General features: G+C 42.9%; 2 protein-coding genes across 12 annotated transcripts in view; one reads left to right on the top strand and one right to left on the bottom strand.

Annotated features, from left to right (window-relative positions):
- fbxo11b (F-box protein 11b) overlaps positions 1-1,668 on the bottom strand; it is a 193,699-nt gene extending 192,031 nt beyond the window's left edge. For 8 of the 11 annotated variants that reach the window (XM_067988744.1, XM_067988754.1, XM_067988757.1 and 5 more), the window contains exons 1-2: positions 1,409-1,509; positions 1,240-1,327 (exon numbers count right to left, since the gene is read on the bottom strand). Coding sequence is in view for 1 of the 11 variants with exons in the window: in XM_067988753.1 (XP_067844854.1) it covers position 1,240 (1 nt within the window). In the remaining 10 variants the exon portion in view is untranslated. Of the gene's footprint in view, positions 1-1,239; positions 1,350-1,408; positions 1,542-1,581 lie in introns of those variants that run through there. The other 3 variants (XM_067988748.1, XM_067988745.1, XM_067988746.1) reach the window with 3 other exon arrangements.
- Positions 1,669-1,851: 183 nt separating this feature from the next.
- Positions 1,852-24,374, top strand: part of foxn2a (forkhead box N2a) — a 52,436-nt gene continuing 29,913 nt past the window's right edge. The window contains exons 1-3 of the mRNA XM_067988762.1: positions 1,852-2,106; positions 4,817-4,897; positions 18,856-19,408. Coding sequence (XP_067844863.1) covers positions 18,869-19,408 — 540 coding nt within the window. The 5' untranslated portion in view covers positions 1,852-2,106; positions 4,817-4,897; positions 18,856-18,868. The remainder of the gene's footprint in view (positions 2,107-4,816; positions 4,898-18,855; positions 19,409-24,374) is intronic.

The following is a 24,374-nucleotide window of genomic DNA, read 5'->3' as shown; positions in this document are numbered from 1 at the left end:
CTAGTGAGGGGAAAATCAGCTTGTGATTACTATTCAGTGACCCTTGGTGAGTGCGCGTGTGTGTATATGTAAGTGAACTTTAGCAGAGGACAGTTTTGAGCTCATTTGTAATGCTACCAGTCTCCCTTCCATTAGATCATAGAATCTTACAGCACAGAAGGAGGCCATTCATCCCATCGTGCCTGTGCCAGCTCTTTGAAAGAGCTATCCAAATAGTCCCACTCCCCTGCTCTTTCCCCATTGCAGTGCAATTTTCTCCCCTGCAATAACCTCATGACAATCAGTGCCTGGACTTATGCATGAAAAATTGACACTTGGACGAGGTAGCAGAGGGCTGTCAGAACACATGGAACAGTACATCAGCATGATTCAGTGCCTTTCAAGTGAGGGGAGAGAAAATATACAAAAAACCGGGAGCCAGCGCTGCAGAGAGTTCAAGCCCATCTGTGAACTCTACTTGTGGGGGGGTTCATGATCTCAGTCTGCACCAGAAACACATTAAAGCAGCATCTAAATGGATCAGGTTTCATGCACAACCTATTTTAATGCTTAATGACAACACACAATCATGACTCTTTTTAAACTAAAATCTCCATTAAACACACAGGTTTATGATGCTATTTAACTTTGATGGATGCGCAAAACAGGTGGTAGTGGATTGGACACCCGTTATATATCTCACCCAATTTTCCTTTACATTGATCACAGACACGATGGGCCGAATGGCCTCCTTCTGATCTGTATGATTCTACGATTTGACAATAGGGGGACTGGTACCATTATAAGTGAGCTCGAAACTGTCCTCTGCTGAAGTCCACATCTGTATGATTCAATGACATCAATGAAAAGGAAAATTGGTGGGAAGTGTACAATGGGCAGCTGATTCACTGATGCTCGTTTTGTGCCCCCACAATGTCTATATATTTTAATTTATTTTTACTTTTTTCTTCCTCCTCTCTTTTGCTGTGGTCCTGTTCCACAGGCAATGGTACCCTCTGATAGCTCGTCCAAGTATCCACCCATTCTTCATGTGCTATTCTAGACAGTAACTGTGGTCAAGTGATTCAATTAATTCCGATGCCAACAAACCTTTGCACTTTGCAACATTAGTCACTGGATATCAATCAGCAGTGGGAACACTAGCTGATTTTTTCAATCTACTCACTGAAGCTAATTGTGCCTACAGGCAAGACCAGCTAACTCAGCTGCATAGACCTTTCCCATTGCTCAAATACCTACTTGGATGGAGCCTTTTACACAGCGATGTCAGCGGGAGGAATCGTTGTCTTCAGGTGTCCCTTAATAAGAGTTTCAATTGTTGAGAAGCCTGAAAGTACAAAAAAAAGTATCTGTTTAAAAACACATACGTTTCGATATTTTTTAATAAGCTAATTAATCAATATACCACCTTAAAAGCTACAGCACAGGCCATTACGTACTGGTGGCACGTAAACTGAAAATGCCAGCATATCCCAAAATACAGAAGAACGTATCTTTAAAGGCCCTTAAGCGCATTACAGTTTCTGAATCAGCCACTCGTCATCGTCATCATCATTTCCATAAAAACCTTGAAGGCTTTACCGCCAAAATGACGTGGAGGAACCCCGAGGCCAGCGATACCATTGGTTGGCGCTTTCTGCCAACTGCAATTCTGCGGATTCCACTCCCCTACTTCCACCCCCGCTTAGAAAAAAACTTTACGAAAAAAAACTAAAGATTGATCCTTAAGAGTTTATTATTGTGTCGGACAAAATAAAAAAAAAAGAGAGCAGCCGAGTGGCTCCGTCCCTTGCGTCCTCTCCCTGAGGATAAGGAACTGCCTTATTGGGATATAGACAGACACACACACACACACACACAAAGCGACGGGGCCATCTGCTGCTGTCAGGGGAGGGGTTCCAGGCGGCGGCACGTTACCATGGCAACACCAGGGAATTTCGTGGCGTTCTTTGGAGTTTCTCTCGCTTCTTGGTTCCGATGAGAAGCAGCTGCTAGCGCAAGACTCGGAAAGCAAAAAGGGGAAATATATATATATATATATATAAAATAACTATTTAAAATAGAAGCAGCAGTGCCCTAGACTGCAGAGCTACGTGCCGGAAGAGCGTGAGTATATATATTTTTTTTAAGTAGGAAGAGGGTCTCTTTAATTAGGGATCGAGGAGCAGTTGGTTTCTGAATATAATGAGAGTCGTGTCAGCCCTTGGGGTTCCCTCGTGCTTCGAATGCTTTCTTTTTTTTTCCGTTCGAAGAGAACGTTCCCCGGGAATCGTGAAACGTAAGTGTTGCGGTCGGGCTTCGAGCGTTCTCAGCACGTTTCACGGCGTGTGGCTGAGCTTGCACTTTGTATCACACCGAAAATCTTTTTTATTTATACATAAATTATTATTAAAACGTACACTGTGGGTGGATTTGTGACTACGTTTTTTTTTTAACCCCCCCCCTCCCCCCTTAAGGATTGCGCGTTTGTATATTTTTTGATTTAGGATGGATATGAATAGGTGCAAAGTTATTTGTATAATGTAGGGTTTCACTATTTTTATCTTGAAATAAAATTTTGCAAACTTTAATACGTGTTTTTTTATTGAGAGCAATCGTAATTGTGTAACATTTGGCTGGATTCAGAATCACGTAGCATTTTCCGCTTTGGGGGTTGTCGTGGCGCCTTCAATTTTCATCTCATTCGTTTTATTTTTGTTTATTTATAATTTTTGGGTGGCGAACTTGAGATTTTACAGTTTAAATTGGCGGGTTAAATGCAATGCTTCCGTTGGAAACAAAAACGAAAGTAAGAGTTCACCGATTTTTTTTTTAACCAGTTTGTGTTTAATGGGGGCCCCGGATTCTAGGCCTGGTGGAGAATGGGAAGCCCGTAGATAGGTTCTCGGTCGTGTCAGTTTCCTGAATGAGATGTTGCAGCTTGTAGAGAGAGCGCTGAAAACTGACAGGTCCACGTGGTCGGAGTGAGGAGACAGGAAGCGCCACCGCCCGGCCTCGGTGAGATAGCCCTCAGTCTAATTTCCTTTTCTCCCCTAAAAAATGCTGTATGGTGGATCACACTATGTCTCTTCGCCATCTCCGCATATCCCCACCCAAAATAAATCAAGCACAATCTTGGTTAAACAAACACAATGTGATTTATTTTCTGGGGGGATTGTCCTAAAGAACAGAATTCACTCCTCCAGTACTTTGCAAATCTATCGAAATGGCCTTATCAGAACAGTATTTAAACATGTATAATGCGATTATGACCCTGCAAAAAATTCAGTAAGATTATTGGTGAAGTTGTACGTACACGATCATCATCATTTTACAGAGAAAGTTTAGATGCTAAAATCGATGTTTGCAGCCTTTATTGGGGATTTTTTACCCGTCAATATTTTCCTCTCCTAAAAGCAACAATTCATGCTAGACTTTGGTTCCACAGGTGATGGCTGCCCTCCATTGTCATCCAAATAACCTTACTTAATGTGTGAGCCTAGATAATGTGTGTTAGCAGGTTATTCAGGGAGGAGGGAGAGGGGAAGGGGGGGGGGGGGTGAAACTGGTGAAGAAGCACCACAGCCTAGCTCGATTTTGTCCTCATCCAACAACCATGCATATGCAGACATTTCAGTTGGAGCCTTCCCTTGGCCAGTTGCTTGCCCCTACTGCCTGGCTGAGATCAGTTGTTGATTTGATATGAAGTTTGGACTACTTTAGCATATTACTTTAGCATATGAAGATGCTCTGTGTGCTAATTCAGTATTTTTAGTTGTGCTGCTTGAAATGTAAACACACACAGGTTTTGGAGATTGTCAACACAGTTTACAATTAATGGGATCCCTGAGGTGTGATACAGTGGCAAATGTGACAGTCTGCTGACTCCCAATTCCTGCTGCTCTAGATAAAGTGGGTGTTTTTATCACTGGTCTGGCAGTGGGGGAAGGGGCGATTTAAATGGAATCAATTTCCTCTAAATTTTGCCCTGTATATACCGTGGTGTTTACTGAACTACACAACATGCATAATCATGGAGGAAAAAGTCCTTGGGTGTATTTACATGTCCTTGACTTCTCACGCAAATACATGGTTTTAGAAAGTAGCCAAACCTTCTGGTTTGAGTTATAGTGCTTTTTACACAGTGATAATTTGAATAGAATATACTCTACCCCCTCTCTCCCTCAGGGTTTTTATAAGTTAACTTTATTTGCTATTTCCATCCTGTAGGATCCATTATTCTGTTCTAAAGAGCAAGTTGCCCCTAGGCCTCCCTAGCAGTGTTTCTATAATGTGGCTATTGACAGACATTCACTAATAGTCCCATGTATATTTTTAAACAATCTTACCGCAAAGACACCACTGAGTGTAGCATTAAGCAATACAAATCAGAAGGTCTGGGTTTGATCCCAAGTTAAACGGGTGTCAATTGGGGTACTACAATTGGCTTCTACCTGGGGTGGGGAAACCTCAGCCAAGGTTCACATTATTGATCCTTGATGGAGACCCCTGATGGAAAGTATGGATGATTGATCAGCACAAGATGAGGCTTGATCATGATGCCCCACAAAGTGGGCTGGTCCGCTGATGCCCACTGTCTAGGCTCTCCCATGTCTCAGGCAAGGTATTCAAGCTCTATCAGCTCCTGTAGCCTATCAAGCCAATACCTTCAGAACAAAAAGGGAGAATTTTTTTAAAAATCCTTATTATGTTTGTGTAAAATGATGGTTATTATTATTATGGATGATTAAAACTCATCATTTCAACAAAATACATTTTTAAAAAAAGAAGCTTTGGAACTCTACCAGAGTCCTGACATCTATTATTTACATTACAGGCCTTGAATTGAAATGACTACCTTGTGCTGACGTTGATCAAGTGAAGTCCTGTTGAGCTGATCAGAATACAGTCCTCTTGGGTGAGTTTTGTAGGTTGTGTGTGATATTGCTGTGCTCTGTCCCCAACAGCTATTTTCTCTCTATCCTTCTGTAATTCTGTACAGTGGGAGTGCTTGTACCCATCATCCACCATTGCTGGCACTACTTTGGGATCGAGCTAGTCCAGGAGGTTTTTTTTCTTTTATTCCCCTCCCCCAACGATATGGAATGGTTCACAATAATGTGTATCTTTATCCAGTGTCACAACGAAGACAAACATGTCGAGTGACAAGTAGCAGCAAGGCTTATGGTTGTGATCCTCTGGTCGGCAATGGCACATTGGTAGCATTCTCACCTGAGTCAGAAGGCTATGTGTTCAAGTCCCACTCCAGACATTTGAGCACATAATCTAGTTTGACACTTCATTGCAGTACTGAGGGAGTGCTGCGCTGTTAGAGGTGCTGTCTTTCGGGTGAGACATTAAACGGATGACGTAAAAGATCCCATGGCATTTTTTGAAGAAGAGCAGGGGAGTTCTCCTGGTGTCCTGGCCAATATTTATCCCTGAACCAACATCACAAACAAAATAGATGATCTCATTTATCTCATTGTTGTTCGTGGGACCTTGGAAATTGGCTGCTGTGTTTCCCTACAGTACAACAGTGACTACATTTCAAAAGTGCTTCATTAGCTGCAAAGTGGTTTGTGAAAGGCGTTATATAAATGCAAGTTATTTCTTTCTTTGCTCCTCAAGATCACAAGTTAGATACAGATGAAGGAGGCCAATTGGCCCATCTTAGCTCATCCGCACTGAATGAAGTAAAACTTAAATTCCCCCATCTTGTCTTCGAACTGTCTCTTGAATGGGTCTGGAGTTTTTGCTCCACAATCCTACCTGGAAGACCATTCCCACTGTTGATCATTCTTTGCATGAAGAAGTTCTACCTGACATCTGACTTAAATTTTCCTTTCACAAGCTCAAATCTATGCCCTCTTGCTGCTTCCTGGTACAACTTGAAGTAATGCTTCAGATTTTTTTTTTGTTCTCGGAATATGAGCATTGCTCTCAGGTTGTATTTATTGCCTGTCCCTAGTTGCCCTGAGCAGTTGGTGATGGGCCTTCTCCTTGAACTACTGCCACGTGATGATGTTTCCACAAGAGTGTTAAGTAGGGAATTTCAGGATATTGCCCTAGCGAAACTGTGTAGATCATACATATTACAGCCACAGTTTGCCAGTGGTGGACATTGAGTCCAATGGCAGAGGTGCTGATCAAACGATCTGCTCTGTCCTAGATGGTGTTGAGCTGTTTGAGTGTTGTTATAGCTGGACTCATCTGAGCAACTGGTGATTATTCCATCACACTCCTGACTTGAGCTTTGTTGATGATGGAGAGGCTTTGAGAGGTCAGCTGATGAACAACTCTTCGCAGTGTACCCATCCTCTGCCCTGTTCTTGTAACCATGGTGCTGATCCAGCTAAGCTCCTGGTCAGTGATGAACCCCAAGATGTTGATAGTGGGCGATGGTAGTGCTGTTGAAGGTCAAGGGGATTTGATTGGGTTTTCTCTTATTCGAGGTAGTCATGTGTGGCGCAAATTATATCAAGCCTGGATGTTGTCCAGCCCCTGCTGTTGGCTGCCATGGGCTTCATTGTTGGAGGAGTGTGAATGACGATTCAGCGTTCAGCTCCAATGAACAGTCCCACTCCCGACCTTGTGATTGGGGTAGGTCATTGATGCAGCAGCTGAAGATGGTTGGGCTGAGGTCTCTTACCAGAGGGACTCGTGCAGCGTTATCCTGGAACTGTGATGCTTGGCCTTTGATAACCACAACTATCTTCCTTTGTGTCTGGTATGACTCCAGTCACTGGAGGATTTTCCCTTTGACCCCCACTGACCTAAGTTTTGCTAGGACTCCTTGGTTCCATACTTGGTTGACTTCTGTCTTGATGTTGAGGGCAGCTACTCTCACCGCTCCTCTGGCATTCAAGACGTGAATATTTTCCTTGGTGACCAAAACTGAACACCATACTGAAAGTACAGTATTACCTGGTTGCCATCTTTTTGCTGCTATCATAAGCATGTGTGGATGTCAGATGAGGATACAATGAGGCTCACCTGTTATACCAGTCAAATAGCTTGCTGACAATATCCAGACTTGAACATGAAGAGAAAAACAATTGAGTGAGTCATCAGAGGGTTGCTGTCACCCATGGAACCATACCCTCCAGCACAATTCACTGAGTCCTGGTGTGGAGTGGTAAAGGGAGAAAATTTGGGATGGGGTGAGAGAGGGTTGTCATAAAGTTTTTTTTAAAGTGGCTCAGTTCTGAAGGAATGAACTTGTAAATGAGAAGCTGGTGAAAAAAGAATGTTTATTGTCTAATTCAGTACAGAGCCAAAGCATCTGATACTATCAGCAACAGTACTCTCTCACATTCAATATTATAAGTAGGACATTCAGCTCACACAAAGCTTCAAAGCTTTGTTTTGGGTAAACTAGTCTTTCAGTGCTTTTTCTCTGGTTTGAAATCCAGTTCCTTTTTGGGTGAACTTCAGCTGTTTGGGGGAGGAGGAAGAGGAAGCTGAAGATAGAGAAAAATTACATAATTACAGGCCATTCGGACCAACTGGTCCAAGCTGGTGTCGATTGCCTCACTGCGCCAGAATGATCTGAGTGATACCCAAACCCTGCTGTTCTCTTTTTTTCCCTTTTCCCCCAGGTTTCTCCTGTTTTTCTTCTCTCTTGAAATTGCTGGGATATGGTTCCTCACACAGTCACCATTCTTCATCTTTGTACTTTAGTGTTGGTTTGCTACTTGACTAAGAGGGTTGTGCCTGATCCTGCCCTCACCTCACATCCATGCTCAGGCATCTTTCAGTTGGAATCACTGGGCAGCAATCAGTTGGCTGCGTTTGTCTCCCTCTCTGACCCTGGAATGCAGTGGCCGGTTGTCCTGCTTCCTGCTGCCTGGGCTGTGATTGGCTAGTTGAGTGCAGATTAGGGATTGAATCCTGGCGGCTGTGCCTTCAGTAGTCTAAGCTCTGGAATTCCCTCATCAACCTCGCCCGCTCTCCACCTCTCCTACTTTAAGACGCCCCTTAAAACCTACCTCTTTGACCAAGCTTTTGGTCACCTGTCCTAATACCTCCTTCTTTGGCTCTGTTAATTTTTGTCTGATTACACTCCTGTGAAGCACCTTTATGATGTTTTACTACTTTAAAGACACTACATAAATGCAAGTTATTGTTGAATCTGAGATCCGTGTGGTTCAGTACCACACCAGACTGCATTTATCAACTAAGCCACAAGGGCACTTTATTTTTGTAAACTCAAAAAGGAGGTTATTTTATCTAAGAAAAATGAGGTGTTGCATGTTTATATACTAGAGCCTGAAGTGAATGATTACCAAAATTGTTGTTGCCTTTGAGATTGCCTTGTTACGTTAATCCCTCCTGTTTACTGAGACATTCACAATACAGTACTTCAGCATGCTTCTTAAATCAGCTATTCTGCATAATTTATGATGACACTGAATGGCTGGGTCAATCTTTACATTACTGACAGCTTTAGGAAAACTTTACTGGAATTAAGAAGGCTTTTAGCTGATGTTTGAATGAGGGAGATGTATGTGGAGGGGGAGGTTTATGTCGGCTCCTTATTCGGGGGTAGAGGTTAATATGTTAGTCTATTAGTGAGTGAGGGGTGATTATGTGTTTATCAAGGGGAGGTTCGGTATGCAGTAGGCTACTGGGATTTTTTTGGGCACCTTTGCATTTAGTGCTTCTGTGGTTCAGTTCACAGGAGACTGATGTCCGCACACCAGTTGCCCACTTCTGCATCTGCTATTAGGGAGGAAGCTAGAAACAGTGCATGTTATTTTTGTTGGATCTGGTTTCTCAGTTAAGGAGCCACCTATAATTATCATATTTTCACAATTGTATAAAAGAACAACTTTCTTAGCCTCTCTCAAAGCACTCTCTGTAAAAACTGACCTTTAAAAATGTGTGCATATGTAAAGAAGCATTAACTTCCCTTTCCGCCCCCCCGCCCTGCCATTTTGATTCTTGTGTTATATCGCCATTTTGGATGGGCTTTAAATAATGCATGTTCTATCAGAGGCTCCAGCATATCAAAAGGTGCTTTTACACTATGTGAGTGCACAGTGGAGGAAGATCGCCCTCCACTGTGCACTTATAATGTAAAAGAAGTCCTACTTTCTTATCTTGTGACATCATAGATCCATTGAGGTCTACAATTCTGCCTTTGGGATAAGTGAACCGGTTTTAGTAAAATAAACTGGGTAGATGGGGTAAAATGTATCATCATCAAAGAGGATGTGATTTGTCACTGTGATTAGGGGTGTTTCAGTGCTGTGGCAATGGCAGAAACCTACTTGGAGAGACTCAAACGTGGAGTTGCAGGAAAGATGGGCATGGATTTGGGAGGCAACAATATGTTCAAGGACCTTGGAGGTGTGGGTGGTAGTTTGCAAGAACAGAAGGGTCGTGACTGTGGTTTTGGAGGGGAGGATGACCGTACTCGAAGAGAGGGAACTGTTTAGAGTGTCAGCTGGCATGGAGGTCAGGAAGAAAATGGGATCAAGGGAGCAGGAGGTGGGGGGGGGGGGGGTGCGTGTGGAGCCTGGGAGGAGGTTTGGCTTGAAAGGGAGAAGCAGCTGAAAGGATGGTCTCAATCTTGGTGACAAAGAAGTTTGTGAGCTCCTTGACTTGTTGGAAGTGAAGTGGCAGGGTGGGGGTGTCTAAGGAGAAGGTTGGTAGTGGGGAAAAGAAGTGACGGGTTATCTTTGGTCTTCAGGATTATTCTGGAACAGTAGGTGGTTTTGGCAGAGGAGAGTGAGGCCCAATCTATCATGTGATGGATGGCTAAAGCAGTTATGTACCAAATACGCTCAAGTCTGCGCCACTTGGACTTGAGGGAGTGAAGATGAGGACCCTAATGGGGGAAAGACCAGGATGGGAGACAGTAAAGGTTTTACTGGGGACAAATGACATTAAGGGTGCTGCGAGGGAGTGGTGAGCAGAAGTACCATGGCAACTGGAAGGCCAAAGGCAGTTGGGAGTTTGAAAGTGCATTTGTAAATAACTTAGGGGAGAGTTTTTCCAGGGCCAGTTACAGGAGGAAGTGGGGTTGAAGGGGGTGGGGTGGGTATAGGTGGTATGATACAAAGAAGTGGTCAGAAATGGCCTTGTCTGTGATCAAGATCATGGGAGTAAGTGAGACCAGGTGAGATGGCAAGGTTGAGGGTGCGGCCATATATATGGGTAGGAGAATTTATGTGGAGGGAGAGGTTTAGGAAGGGCAGTGAAGTCAGAGGAGAGAGGGCATGGTGTGTTGAGGTGGAAATTGAAATCACCGAAGATGAGGAATCGCTCAGTGCAGAGGCTGAGGGAGATAAAGAGGGAGGATATCTGAGTGAAACTCAGGATCAGTGGGGGGGGGTAGAGAATGAGGATTTAAAGCTGGGGTGGAACCAGGCAAAATACTCTGAGGAAAAGCTGTCATAGGGGTAGGGGGAGAGCAGCAGGAGAGTACGAAGGCAGAGCAGTGATGGATTGGTATAGGGATTAGGAGACTCGAGGGGAGAAATGAAGGGTGAGACTCAGTTCTGATGCACTTCCCCTCCGAAAACCCATGGTTGAATAGCATGATACCATCCACACCTTAGATGTTAGGAGATGGTTCTTTTCGCAGAGAATAGTGGACCTGTGGAACAGGCTGTCTGTCGGCTGGGGCGGAGATCACCTTTTTAAACGGACAGTACTATATAACATTAATCAGGGCTATACTGATCTCCTGGACTAGTTTTGATGGCCTAAGGGGGTCGGAGAGAAATTTTCCAGATTTTTTCCCCTCTAATTGGCCAGGGTTTTTATCTGGTTTCTCACCTCTTCCAGGAGATTACATGCCTTTCTGGTGGGGTTGTGAGTATATATGTATTGTGATGCATAAGGCATCGCAGTTGTGTGGGACAGGCTGGATGGACAAGTGGGTCTTTTCCTGTCCGTCATTGTTCATAAGTTCAAATGGCACCTGAGTGAGGTACCAGAGGGCACTGGAAACCATGGAACCATGGGAATACACCCCAGTACAGATTATTGCTTTCAAGAAAGGAAAACAATTGGGGAGGGGGAGATCAACGCTGACAGAACTGAAAAGAATAACTCCAAAGCGAAGTAATGAATTTGTGGAAAAACAGTAGGACGTTGAGGCTTAAGATTGTGTCTGTTGGCACCCTCTTTGTGCTGGAACGGGTGGGGCAGAGCCTAATGGCTGGCTGTTGAGTTGCTGAAGCAGGTGAGCATTGTGTTGCTAATTAGATATTTAACTAAATATCTACTCAACAGTATGGCTGATGTCTTTAATGGAAAAGCTCAAGGGAAAAGGATAGCAGTCAGAGTTGTAAATAAGACACTTTTATCTCTGGTGTTATCTTGATTAAGTGTATTGTTCAGTTGTGTATCATACAAAAGACTGAATATTTTGAACTGACCTAGTTAGCAGCTCCACAGAAAACAAAAAAAAAAGAATTTAGAAAAGCATGACTTGTTTTTATTTGCTGTATGGCTTCAGAATGTATTTTTGAGACTAGTGCCAAGGGTGCAGTTAACATAAATTATGGGGGCTTTTGTCTATGTGGAGATGATTTTTTTGCCTGCCTTTTTCAGTGAGATCATCTTTGTCTTTTCCCTTCCCCCAGTTTAAACCGTTGAAGGTCTCTGGCGCTCTAATTAGAGAGCAGTCGAGTTAAACTTATTTTGTCCACAATGGTGATCAGATTAGATTAAACTCAAGCACGTTAATTTAAATTGAATCCAGTCTGCCAACTGAATGAACTCTCCATATCTGGAAAAATTCAATAGTGCTTTTATACATGCAGGATGAACAATGGGGCAGGGTTAGTGGTTTATGGGTCTAATAACTCAGTTCCATGGATGAGATTAAAGCCGGACTCACAAGGGGACTGAAACTCCCACCCTCAATAATCATCGAGAAAAAGTAGACAAGTAAAAACGGTGAAGTAATACATTTTACTCTACTTTTCTTTTGCTAAAATTGACAAAAACTGGAATTTGAGCCCCAAGGTTCCTGTATATCTCAGTCCTCTGTTGTATTATAAATACTCCACGGGCTAACTTGTTGATCCTTTTGAGTAGCTAAGGTTACTTTTTCTCTTCCTTCAGTTTCATCTCCCAAAGGCTGTCTCAATCTGGGATACGATTCTGGCTATTCTTTGTGTGAGCCTGGACAGTGAGTCTCCACAGGTTATTTGATTGCAGAAACATCACAACCCACTCCAATGCTGTTCTCATCTGATGCCCTGTGTGTGCATATGTATACGCACATGTGCTTTCCAACATAGGACGCACAGCAGCAACTGAGCAGGTGCCTTGGCTGATTCTTATTTTTTTCCCTAGCCTTGAGAGGTTGAGGTCTCTCCACCTCCCCCCAAGATCACAAGATAGTTACTGATGAGGAAAGGTGTTCAGCCCATCTTAGTTCATCCAGCCAGAAAGATCATAGGTCCCCCTATTGCAGCATCTCATAATTTCTTAAAAGATTGCAGGGCTTTCACCTCCACTACTCTTCCTAGAAGTCTACTCCATATATCGATTACCCCTTGTGTAAAGGAGATCTCTTGACATGAGTCTTAAATTTACCTTTTACTAGTTTAAACTTGTGTCCCCTTGTCTGATTCTCACTATTTAACTTAAAGTAATATTCCAGATTGACCTTTTCCATTCCCTTAACTATCACATAGATCTCTATAAGCTCACCTCTCAGACACTTCCTTTCCAGGCTGAAAAGTGAAAATCCCTCCCGTTTTTCCTTTATAACTCAAACATTTGACACTAAGCATCAGGCTTGTGGCTCTTCTCTATACTTTCTTCAGTGTTTGAATCATAGAAAGTTACAGCACAGAAGAAGGCCATTCGGCCCATCATGTCCGTGCCGGCTGAAGAGCTATCCAGCTTAATCCCACTTTCCAGCACTTGGTCTGTAGCTTATGGCACTTCAAGTGCACATCCAAGTACTTTTTAAATAAGTTGAGGGTTTCTGCCTCTACCACCCTTTCAGGCAGTGAGTTCCAGACCCCCACCACCCTCTGGGTGAGAAAAATTCTCCTCAGCTCCCATCTAATCCTTCTACCAATTACTTTAAATCTATGCCCCCTGGTCACTGACCCCTCTGCTAAGGGAAATAGGTCCTCCCGATCCACTCTATCTCGATCCTTCATAATTTTATATACCTCAATTAAATCTCCCCTCAGCCTCCTTTGTTCCAAAGAAAACAACCCCAGCCTATCCAATCTTTTCTCATAGCTAAAATTCTCCAGCCCTGGCAACAACCTCATAAATCTCCTCTGTATCCTCTCTAGTGCAATCACATCTTTCCTGTAATGTGGTGACCAGAACTGGTACTCAATACTCAAGCTGTGGCCTAACCAATGTTTTCTACAGTTCTAACATAATCTCCCTGCTCTTATAATCTTTGCCTCGGCAAATAAAGGAAGTATCCCATATGCCTTTTAACCACCTTATCGACCTGTACTGCTACCTTCAGGGATTTGTGGACATGCACTCCAAGGTCCCTTTTTTCCTCTACACCTCTCATTATCCCCCCATTTATTGTGCCTTGTTTGCTGTCCCCAAATGAATTCTCACATTTCTCTGCATTGAATTCCATTTGCCACTTTTCTGCCCACCTGACCAGTCAATTGATATCTTCCTGCAGCTTTCCTCCTCACTATCAACCACACAGCCAATTTTTGTATCATCTGCAAACTTCTTGATCAAGCCCCCACTTTCAAGTCCAAATCATTAATATATCGAGCTGCCAGAGGCAGTAGTAGAGGCGGGTACAATTTTGTCTTTTAAAAAGCATTTGGACAGTTACATGGGTAAGATGGGTATAGAGGGATATGGGCCAAGTGCAGGCAACTGGGACTAGCTTAGTGGTATAAACTGGGTGACATGGACATGTTGGGCCGAAGGGCCTGTTTCCATGTTGTAAACTTCTATGATTCTATATACCACAAAAAGCAAGGGACCTAATACTGAACCTTGCGGGACCCCACTGGAAACGGCCTTCCAGTCGCAAAAACACCCATCAGCCGTTTGCTTCCTGCCACTCAGCCAGTTTTGGATCCAACTAGCCACTTTCCCTTGGATCCCATGGGCTTTAATTTTTTGACCAGTCTGCCATGTGGGACTTTGTCAAAAGTCTTGCTAAAATCCATGTACACTGCACATGGCAGGACAAGTTGAGAAGCCTGTTAAAACATCAAACATCAAATGAATGTCTCCCTTCTGTCTCAGTCACCAGAACTGGATGCAGTATTCAAGATGTGGTCTGACCAGAGCACTATCCAGCTTGTTCACAACTTCATCTGACTTGTACTCCACTGTTTTGGCCATGTAATTAGCACTCTATTGGCTTTGTTGATTGCTGCTCTGAATCCAGGAACAATCAAGCGTAAAAATACTTAACTGGAGGAGCCATGATGTGGAGATGCCGGTGATGGACTGGGGTTGACAATTGTAAACAATTTTACAACACCAAGTTATAGTCCAACAAATTTATTTTAAATTCCACAAGCTTTCGGAGGAAGGAGGAAGCCTCCGAAAGCTTGTGGAATTTAAAATAAATTTGTTGGACTATAACTTGGTGTTGTAAAATTGTTTATAACTGGAGGAGGACTAATTTCAGTGAGTTAAAAAGGGATCTTGCCCTGGTGGATTGGAATCAAAAATTGGTAGGCAAAACAATAGTTGAACAATGGGAGGCCTTCAAGGAGGAGATGGTTCGGGTACAGAGTAGACACATTCCCATGAGGGGGAAAGGAAGGGCATCCAATGCTAGAACTCCCTGGATGAATAAAGATATGGAATGAAACAGAAAAAGAAGGCTTATGACAAATGTACAGTTCATAGCACAGTAGAGACCAAGCTAAATACAGAAGGTACAGAGGAGACCTAAAAAGGGAATAAGAGGGACAAAGAGAGAGTATGAGAATAGATTAGCGGCTAACATAAAAGGGAACCCAAAAGTCTTTTATGAACTTATAAATAGTAAAAAGGTAGTCAAAGGAAGGGTGGAACCGATTAGAGACAAAAATGGCAATCTTGTGGAGGCAGAGCGTATGGCTGAGCTACTAAATGAATACTTTGCATTGGTCTTCACTAGAGAAGAGGATGCTGCCAATGTAGCAGTAAAGGAGGAGGTAGTAGCGATATCAGATAGGTTAAAAATAGATAGAGGAGGTACTTAAAAGGTTGGCAGTACTCAAAGTAGAAAAGTCACCGGTCCAGATGGGATGCATCCTAGGTTACTGAGGGAAGAAAGGGTAGAAATTGCAAAAGTTCTAGCCACAATCTTCCAATCCTGCTTAAATATGGGGGTGGTGCTAGTGGACGGGAGGATTGCAAATGTTACACCCCTATTCAAAAAAGGGGAGCGGGTTAAACCCAGCAATTACAGGCCAGTCAGCCTGACATCGGTGGTGGGGAAACTTTTAAAAACACACATCCGGGACAAAATTAATTGGCATTTGGAAAAGTATGAGCTAATAAATGAGAGTCAGCACGGATTTGTTAAAGGAAACTCGTGTTTGACTAACTTGATTGAGTTCTTTGATGAAGTAACGGAGAGGGTTGATGAGGGTAGTGCGGTTGATGGGTATATAGACTTTCAAAAGGCATTTGATAAAATACCACATAATAGACTTGTTAGCAAAATTAAAGCCCATGGGATTAAAGGGACAGTGGTAGCATGGATACAAAATTGGCCAAGGGACAGAAAGCAGAGAGTAGTAGTGAATGGTTGTTTTTCAGATGGAAGGAAGTCTACAATGGTGTTCCCCTGGGGTCAGTATTAGGAACACTGCTCTTTTTGATAAATATTAATGACCTGGACTTGGGTATACAGGGTATAATTTCAAATTTTGCAGATGACATGAAACTCTGAAACGTAGTAAACAATGTAGAGGATAGTAACAGACTTCAGGAAGACGTAGACAGACTAGTGAAATGGGCAGACACATGGCAGGTGAAATTTAATGCTGTGAATGGTACATTTTGGTAGGAAGAATGAGAAGAGGTAATATAAATTAAATGGTACAATTTTAAAGGGAGTGCAATAACAGCGAGACCTGGGGGTGTAAGTACACAATTCTTTGAAGGTGGCAGGACAAGTTGAGCAGCCTGTTTTTAAAAAAAAGTATATGGGAACCTGGGCTGCTTTTAATAGAGGCACAGAGTACAAAAGCAGGGAAGTTATGCTAAACCCTTATAAAACATGGTTAGGTCTCAGCTGAAGTATTGTGTTCAATTCTGGGCACCACACTTTAGGAAGAATGTCAAGGCCTTCAAGAGAGTGCAGAAAAGATTTACGAGAATGGTACCAGGGATGAGGGACTTCAGTTATGTGGAGGGACTGGAGAAGCTAAGATTGTTCTCCTTAGAGCAGAGAAGATTTGATAGAAGTGTTCAAAATCAATAAGCAGACACTGTTTCCAATGGCAGAAGGGTCGGTAACCAGAGGACACCGATTTAAGGTAATTGGCAAAAGAGCTAGAGGCGACATGAAGAAGCATTTTTTTTACAAAGTGAGTGGTTATGATCTGGAATGCACTGCCTGAAAGGGTGGCAGAAGCAGATACAATAATAACTTTAAAAAGGGAATTGGATAAATACTTGAAGGCAAAAAATTTACAGGGCTATGGGGAAAGAGCAGGGGAGTGGGACTAATCGGATAGCTCTACCAAATAGCCAGCAGAGGTATGATGGTCCGAATGGCAGCCTCCTGTGTTGTATCCTACTATGATACTATGAATTGGTTGGACATGTTGCACGTTGAGTCCACTAAGACTCCTAGGTCCCTTTTGGCTTCATCAATAGCTATTTCCACATCATTCTTGGAATATCTGTGTCACTTATTTTTCCTTCCTACGTGGAGAACTTCATATTTGTCGATATTAAATTTTACCTGTCATTGTTCCACTGATGTACATATTCTACCCAACTCGTTCTATAATTTCTGAGCAGCCTCCTCTGATTCCATTGACCCTCCTCGTTTGGTATCTCAAATTTGGTGTTCAGTTTTCTGAATCGAAGTCAATGATGCAAATTAGAAAGAGTGGTGGTTACAGCACGATGCTCTGGAGCACCCCACACATGACCCCACCCCCCAACCCAGCCATTGTTGCTCCTGGGGGAAAAGAAAGAAGTTGCATTTATATAATGCTTTTCAGACCTCAGTGAGTCACAGCCAATTAATTACTGTAGTCACTTCTAATGTGGTAGACAAAGCCTGGTATCCGTTCACGAATGTAATCTCTTGGTTAGCTTCAGAGGCTTCTTGCCTATCTTACTATTTCCACCAATCTTAATCCATCCACTATCTCCATTTCCTTGGCTTTTCTCAGCATTTGGCTCTTTTTCCTGGTAACCTTGTCCCCAATTTTGCTTGTCCTTAGTTTCGATCTCTGATCGTTCACTCTCAAGGTCTGGTGTTAGCCAGGCTGTAGATGAAACAAGCTAAGTCAGCACATAGCAGGGATCGAACCTGGAACTTTCTTGGCTGGTAGCCTCAATGCCTACAATAACCACAAAGCACATTTATTCACTAAGCAACGAAGGAGCCTGTTCCATCTGGCTTTGAGTATCACAATTCTTTTGTGGTAAGATGCAATGTGTCTCACTGACATGCAGCAGAGCGAGCTGTTGAGAGTCATTTTACAGTAACATGCCCACAATGTGTGGACACTGATTACTGTTTGGATTGCGGGAAGTGAGTTGAGACAAAAACTATTTTATTGACAAAATACAGGAGCTGAATTTGACAGAGATGTTCTTGATAATTAATGTGATGCAACAAGTAGTTCATAACAAGCAACAGCAATTCTGCATGTGGTTGTAGTAGTATGAGGCCCAAATTCTAACAAAGTAGAGAAGATAAAAATTATGATTTGTTGAATGTACAGGAATCTAACCCACTGCACTATTCAGGGAGGTAAAAGGAACATGTTCTAATCCCTACATCATCCAAAGTCAGAAATTAACAGACTTTTAAAAAAAAACCCTCAACTTCTTTTCTTGAAGCTGTTGAAACCTCCCTGGGATATGGTTTCACAGGCATTCTCTGATATGTTACCAAACTGTTATTCATTTATGGGGCTTGATAGTGAGCGCTGCCATGCTATTGAGCTGTGGGGAAAAGCCCAATTTTATCCTCTCAGATGTTTTTTCCCTCTCTCTCTCTCTCTCTCTCTCCTACAAACACACACACACATGGTGGTAACTGGATAGATTAGGTGTGGTAACTATGGGTCATTTCCCTTCTCTAGCTCAGGAGTGCTGAGGCCCATTGTAACACTCCTACTGACACCCCAGCTGAGATCAGGTGACTCAAAACAGACTGAATCAAACCTGCGACCTTCCTGTGTGTGTATGACTTCAGCTACCCACTGGATAAATTTGCTGAGCCAGTGGAGGTGCTTAAACACACTGTTCTTCCTATTGTGCCATGTACTTCAGAAAACTAATGTTTGTTCCCTTGTAAATTTTAAACAGAAAATCTCTAAGATGGCTTTTTCAAACAGAATTTTTTCCTGGATAGTGGTAGTTTGCACCAAGCCTCTAACGAGGAACCTACTGTGACGATCTTCTCTCAGGATCCTGCCAATCCTATTCTGTACCTGTTAAAGATTTTCCCAGTAATTTAATTTATATTCCTCCCCAATCTGAACAGCTCAATATCGGAAAATTTGCGACATGAGAAATTGTGGCCGTCAACCCATGACTGACCATTCCACAGTGCAGTCACCTTCTGGTATCACTAAAGGTTGTCTGAAATACTGTTTCACTGGTAATAACCAGCTTCATAAAGTTCTATTTAAGAATGTGATGGAAGTGATTAAGGGTAGAAATTGCAAGTTTGTCCTCTGACTATCTTCACTTTTTTTTGCCTGACAGACGTGAAGATTAAATGGGTCCAATTATTGGCATGTCTCCAACGAAGAAAGCTGAGACCCCAGGCATAGGGGAGTCTTGCAGCTTGAATTCAAGTTGCCCATTAGACATTCTTCCAGAGATGGCTAGTGCCACAAGGCCTAAGGCCATTTCTGCGGACAAAGGAATGCTGGATGACGAGGAGCTTACAAACTTGAACTGGCTTCATGAAAATAAAAACCTCCTGAAGAACTTCAGCCTGGGCAGTGAGATGCTTCGCAGTGTTAGTCCTACACGTGACATCACAGAAGAAGATGCTTCGCCTTCGCCTCTTTCAGATTCTCTGAACAATGACAAGCGTGGATTGAACTCCAAGCCTCCTTACTCTTTTAGCTGCCTCATTTTTATGGCAATTGAACACTCAGCCAGCAAATGCCTGCCAGTCAAAGATATCTACAACTGGATTTTGGAACGTTTTCCATATTTTAGCAACGCGCCTACTGGCTGGAAGAACTCTGTAAGGCACAATCTGTCCTTGAACAAATGTTTCCGGAAGGTGGAGAAGGACCATGGCAAGGTAAGTGTACGTTATTCAATGTGGCCAGGCGGACCATGCAAGTAATGAAACAGAAAGAGTCTCTGCTGCCTTGATGGCTCAGTTAGTTGATGTATTGGATAGTGTGGTACTGAGCCACATACATTAGTAAGGTCCCAGATTTGATTCCTGGTCTGTACAAGTTAACTGATCACAGCTGGACACTGATGGGGGCAATTCAGCACACATGAGTAATGGTGGGGGGAAAATGAGCCAAGATTCCTGCTCCAGATATGCTCGCTGATTTTCTTCCCTAGCTCCTTGACATTCATTATCTGAGCTCATACATTAAGAATGGACACTTGGGGGCGATACTGGAGGAATTCTGAACCTGTGTTCCACTATATGTGTCAGCAGGAAAGTGGCTGATACATGAAAACATCATTAAATTGAAAGATCACTGGTTGTGATGGAATTACAAGTCTACGGAGTGATAGTATTGAGTTGATTAATGGTAAATAACACAGTCATTGTAATTATAGTAATAATTTTTTTAATAATATAGTAGCTCGAGTAGTCTGGAGTTTTTGATATTTACTAACCTGGCCTGTCCTTTTAAGGCCACTGCTTATTCCTCCCTGTTGGGATATGGTCTTAATTCTGATATCAAATAGAGGCTAATTTCTGTTGCTATTGGAAAGTTTTCCAAATCAGAAGCAACTTTTCTTCTCGTTGGGGAGAGGCTAGGTTATTTCATGGTCAGAAAAAACAGTGGGAAATGACTTTTTTCTTTGTATGGTTTTTTAAAGATTGTTCATCTGTGATCTTTTGATGTTTTATCCAAAGTGTGCCATTTCAAGTGACTTCTAAACTATGAAGGATGTGTCTCAAATCTTTTTAATGTGCATTTATTTACCTTTTTCCATTATTTAGTATTTTGTTGAGCCCTTTTTTGGCTTAACAAAATTCTGCATTTTTTTTGTTATAAAAAGGCAATAATCTGCATTTTAAAATAATTCTCCCATCTGCCCCAGTGGTGTTTCCGAATGTTTGCGCTAGTAGTAAGAGATGCAAAAAGTGCACCAGATGAGTTCGACTTTGAGAAGGTGGTATGCATGCATAGGTGAGGCTGGTGATTCTGTTTGAGAAGCGCATACCCTCCGTGTTCTAGAGTGCAGTTATGGTTTCCATCCACAGGGAGAAGGACCCGAGTGAACCTGTAAACTACTGCGGAATCTTGCTGATATCCGTGGTACTGCAGGTTGTTGAGGTGCATCTATTAGATGTTCTGGAGAACTATGGAGCAATCAGAAGGCAACAGGCAGGATTCCACTCTTGTAAGTAATGTGTAGGACAGGTTGGGTGGCTCTGAGACTGAAAAAAGGCTTGGGTGAAACCCACTTACATTGCATGTATCAATTTGCATAAGGCTTTTGACCTAGTGCCTCATACAACCCTCACGAAGAAGATGGAAGCTATGGTAGTAGTAGGCCAAATCTTGCATTTTATCCAGGATGTGCACTGCAGCTCTGAGATCCATTTAAAGAATAGATGGGAGACTCATTGGACCTATCTCTCAAAAAAAAAAGTGAGGTAGAGTTGTCCATCATTAGCCATCCCATTCGAGGTTTTCATCAGCAATATGTTGGATGATATTGTAAGGGACTTGGAGCGTCTGTTCTAGGCATTTCTGAAAGTATTGCAGCACTCTATTTCATAGATGATATTGTGTTCTCGACAGACTCCCAGGGAAATGTGGTGGACTCTACCTACCATCTTGAGCAGTGGGCTAACCTATGGCTATGTCCCCAAGTATGGTATAGATTTGCATGGCCTAAGAGTGGATCTTAAGGGTATTGATTGAAAGATACATGGGGTTTCTGTTCTAATTGTTGATTCATATTACCACCTGGGAGTCCTAGTAGGAGCCAACTTCAGTCTCGAGAGTCCTCCAGGAGCACTTTGCACTCTTTCTAATGACAGGAAAGTCCTAATGCAGGTTAACCTTGTTGCAGGTAAGCTGTGACCAAACAGTTCTCCTTCATAGTTCAAAATTCCTAGGCATGCAATGGAAGGGCTTGCTGCAGCCCATGTGCAAGATCCGGGACCAAGGTGTGCGGTAGATTTATGGCCAAAAAGAACTGCAGGGAGCAACGGGTCCGGCCTACACTGACCTGCGACTCAGTATCCTAGATTGAAGTCATCTCACAGTGGGCACGCCTCTGTGCTAAAGCCTCTCATGTGATGACCTAGATTAAGCAGTTGGTAATGATGTAAAGTCCAATTCTGCACAAGACACAAGCTGCTTTGTGTAGGTTCTTCCACCATGCTGAAGGCAGATGCCTGTTCTTTAGTTAATGAGAAAACGCTGAGACTTGGGACAATTACTGCTGGAATGTATTGCTTGGAGGTGAGATGCAAGAACATCCGCTCATATATCCAGAGTTCGGTACCTACCATGACTAGATTGCAGAGAGGCACATCTTCAATTGGTGGAACCAGCATTCCAAGGGATATGAGGTGCAGTCTGCTGTATGGCGGTAATGCACTCACATTGTATGGTGAATTGCGCTGTCATACCCACACTTGTCACTTGTCCAAAGATTAAATTGAGACTATCCTCCTTGGGGGAGAGTAAACAAGGTCTCTGGGATGTATGGTGCAATTTGTGGCAGACTTGATAATCTGATAACTGAACAAGGCAGGTCCACAATACTCCATGGCACCATTGATGATTGGCCAGCCAGTCTGGCTCACTGATGGAAGATGGAGGGGTAGACCTTTCATTAGGAGCTGAGATTCTTTCCAGTTGGCTCTTGATAGCCCTGCAGGCCAACGCCCTAATGGTAGGATGGTCCTGGCTGGACAAGCAGCAGGAAACTTATCAGTGCTCAATACTGGCAAGCTTGTGTGGTTTTAGCTGGTTAAGCTCCAGGAGTAACCCTGCCTGGCTGTCAACATGCGCCTAAGCTCTCTGGACTTGGTTAAGAGGGGTGTGTCCCCATGGGGAGAGGTTGTGCACTCTGCTTTAGGCAAATAGAAATTCTACAAGTGTAGATTTATCAGTAGCTTGCCGTGGACACTCTTAACCATGAAGATAAGGTTTCACATTTGTCAGATATTGAACTGATCCAAAAAAATGGCTCAAGGAGATAATGTGTGTGTTGTTTAATTGTCGCACTGCTCCTGTAAATATGCTCTGATGGCAGTAGAATGAAATATAGTGCCTTGGGACGTTAAAGGTGCTATATAAATGCAAGTTATATAAACTGTTCAAACACACTTGGACTGAAATCCAGTTGAGCTCATGACTATTAATAGACACTTCAGTCTGATAATCCATTTAAGTCATACATGAACCGATGAGGGAGCAGTTCACTTGGAGCAAACTATAAGACAAGGCTTATATTCTGTACTGTCATTGACTCAATTTTGAATACCAGGTGGACAACACAAGAAGAATGGACAACACATTAAGAATAGGGAGGCAAAAATGTTGAAATACTAAAATTGAAGGACTTGAAAGAAACAGGAGGTTTATCAGCATATTAAAATAGAAAAGACAGGTTAGCCTTTCTTGGGAAGACCCTTTGCCAGAACTCCTGTCTGTTAATTTGCCATTTCTCTTCAGATGCTAAGAGGCCTTCTAGGGTAGATACTCTGGTCCTGATGAAGTGCAGTCCACAATGGCTAGGAATAAGTGTAGCCAAAAGTGTAGTGTAGCCAGAAGTGATGGTCTCGCTCCTCTCTATCTCTGTAACCTCCTTCAGCCTGACAAAACCCCCTCAAACTCTTCATAATCCTCTCATTCTGCCGCCTTGTGCATCCCCCCCCCCCCCCCCCCCCCCCTACGATTGGCAGCCTAGGCCCCACATTCTGGAATTCGCTCCCTGAACTCCTCCGCTTCTCCACCTCCATCTCCTCCTTTAAAACCCTCCTTGACTAAGATTTTGATCCACATCTCATATCTCCCTTTTGCTTGGCATCTTTTTTTGATTTAGCCTCTGTGAAGCACCACGGGATACTGTTCTACATTAAAGGCACTTTATAGATACAAGTTGTTGTTGTTGTTGTTGTTTCTTGATTACATTTAATTATCTGTGGCTAGCCCATTAGCACGATTAATTATAACTTATGTGCAGCTTTGGCCTTGTGCAGTGAGGTAGCCTAATGAGGAGGACCAGAAAAGTGCACTCTGGGTGACATTTAAAGGGATTTGGACACATCTACCCAAATGTTCTCTCACACTTCAAATAAGGGCCAGTGAACAAGAGCAGCAATCCTGGCTGATTTATTTTTCCTTTTTGAGGTTAATTAAAGCATCTCTATCGAGAGTCCACGTGAGCTCCGCTAACTTAGGAGAGGCTAGTGATCAAACCTGGGGCCTTCCTGTTTCGTATAACCCAATGCCACAACATATGGTGCAATTATCTGCTGGGCTTTAATTTTGTATGCTCTCTGTTGTGCACACAATTTCATCTCTTTCCATATTGTCTAGAGTAATAAATACAGTGAGCTCACCTAACATAAGAAATAGGAGCAGGAGTAGGCCACGTGGCCCCTCGAGCCTGCTGCGCCATTCATTCAGATCTTTGACCTCAACTCCAGTTATCTGCCCGATCCCCATATCCCTTGATTCCCCTAGAGTCTAGAAATCTGTCTATCTCAGCCTTGAATATATTCAACGACTCAGCATCCACAGCCCTCTGGGGTAGAGAATTTGAAAGATTCACAGCTCTCTGAGTGAAGATATTCCTCCTCATCTCAGTCTTAAATAGCTGACCCCCTGTCCTGGGACTGCCCAGCTGGCCCCAATGGCTGTTGGTCAAGTAGACTTAAAAGACACAATAGGCATTACTATCCCATGTGGCATTTTTGCCTGAGACTTTAGGTGCATAGGCACACATGGCTACTCATCACTCTGTACATATAGGTTGAAAATAGCAGGATTGTCGAAATCAATACCAAATTTATTTTATATTTTCCCCATTTAAAAAAAATGATTTCT

Source organism: Heptranchias perlo, chromosome 8, assembly GCF_035084215.1.
Source record: "Heptranchias perlo isolate sHepPer1 chromosome 8, sHepPer1.hap1, whole genome shotgun sequence".
Lineage (NCBI taxonomy): Eukaryota > Metazoa > Chordata > Chondrichthyes > Hexanchiformes > Hexanchidae > Heptranchias > Heptranchias perlo.
The sequence above is the reverse complement of the archived record's forward strand: the minus strand, read 5'-3'. Positions and strand labels throughout refer to the sequence as shown.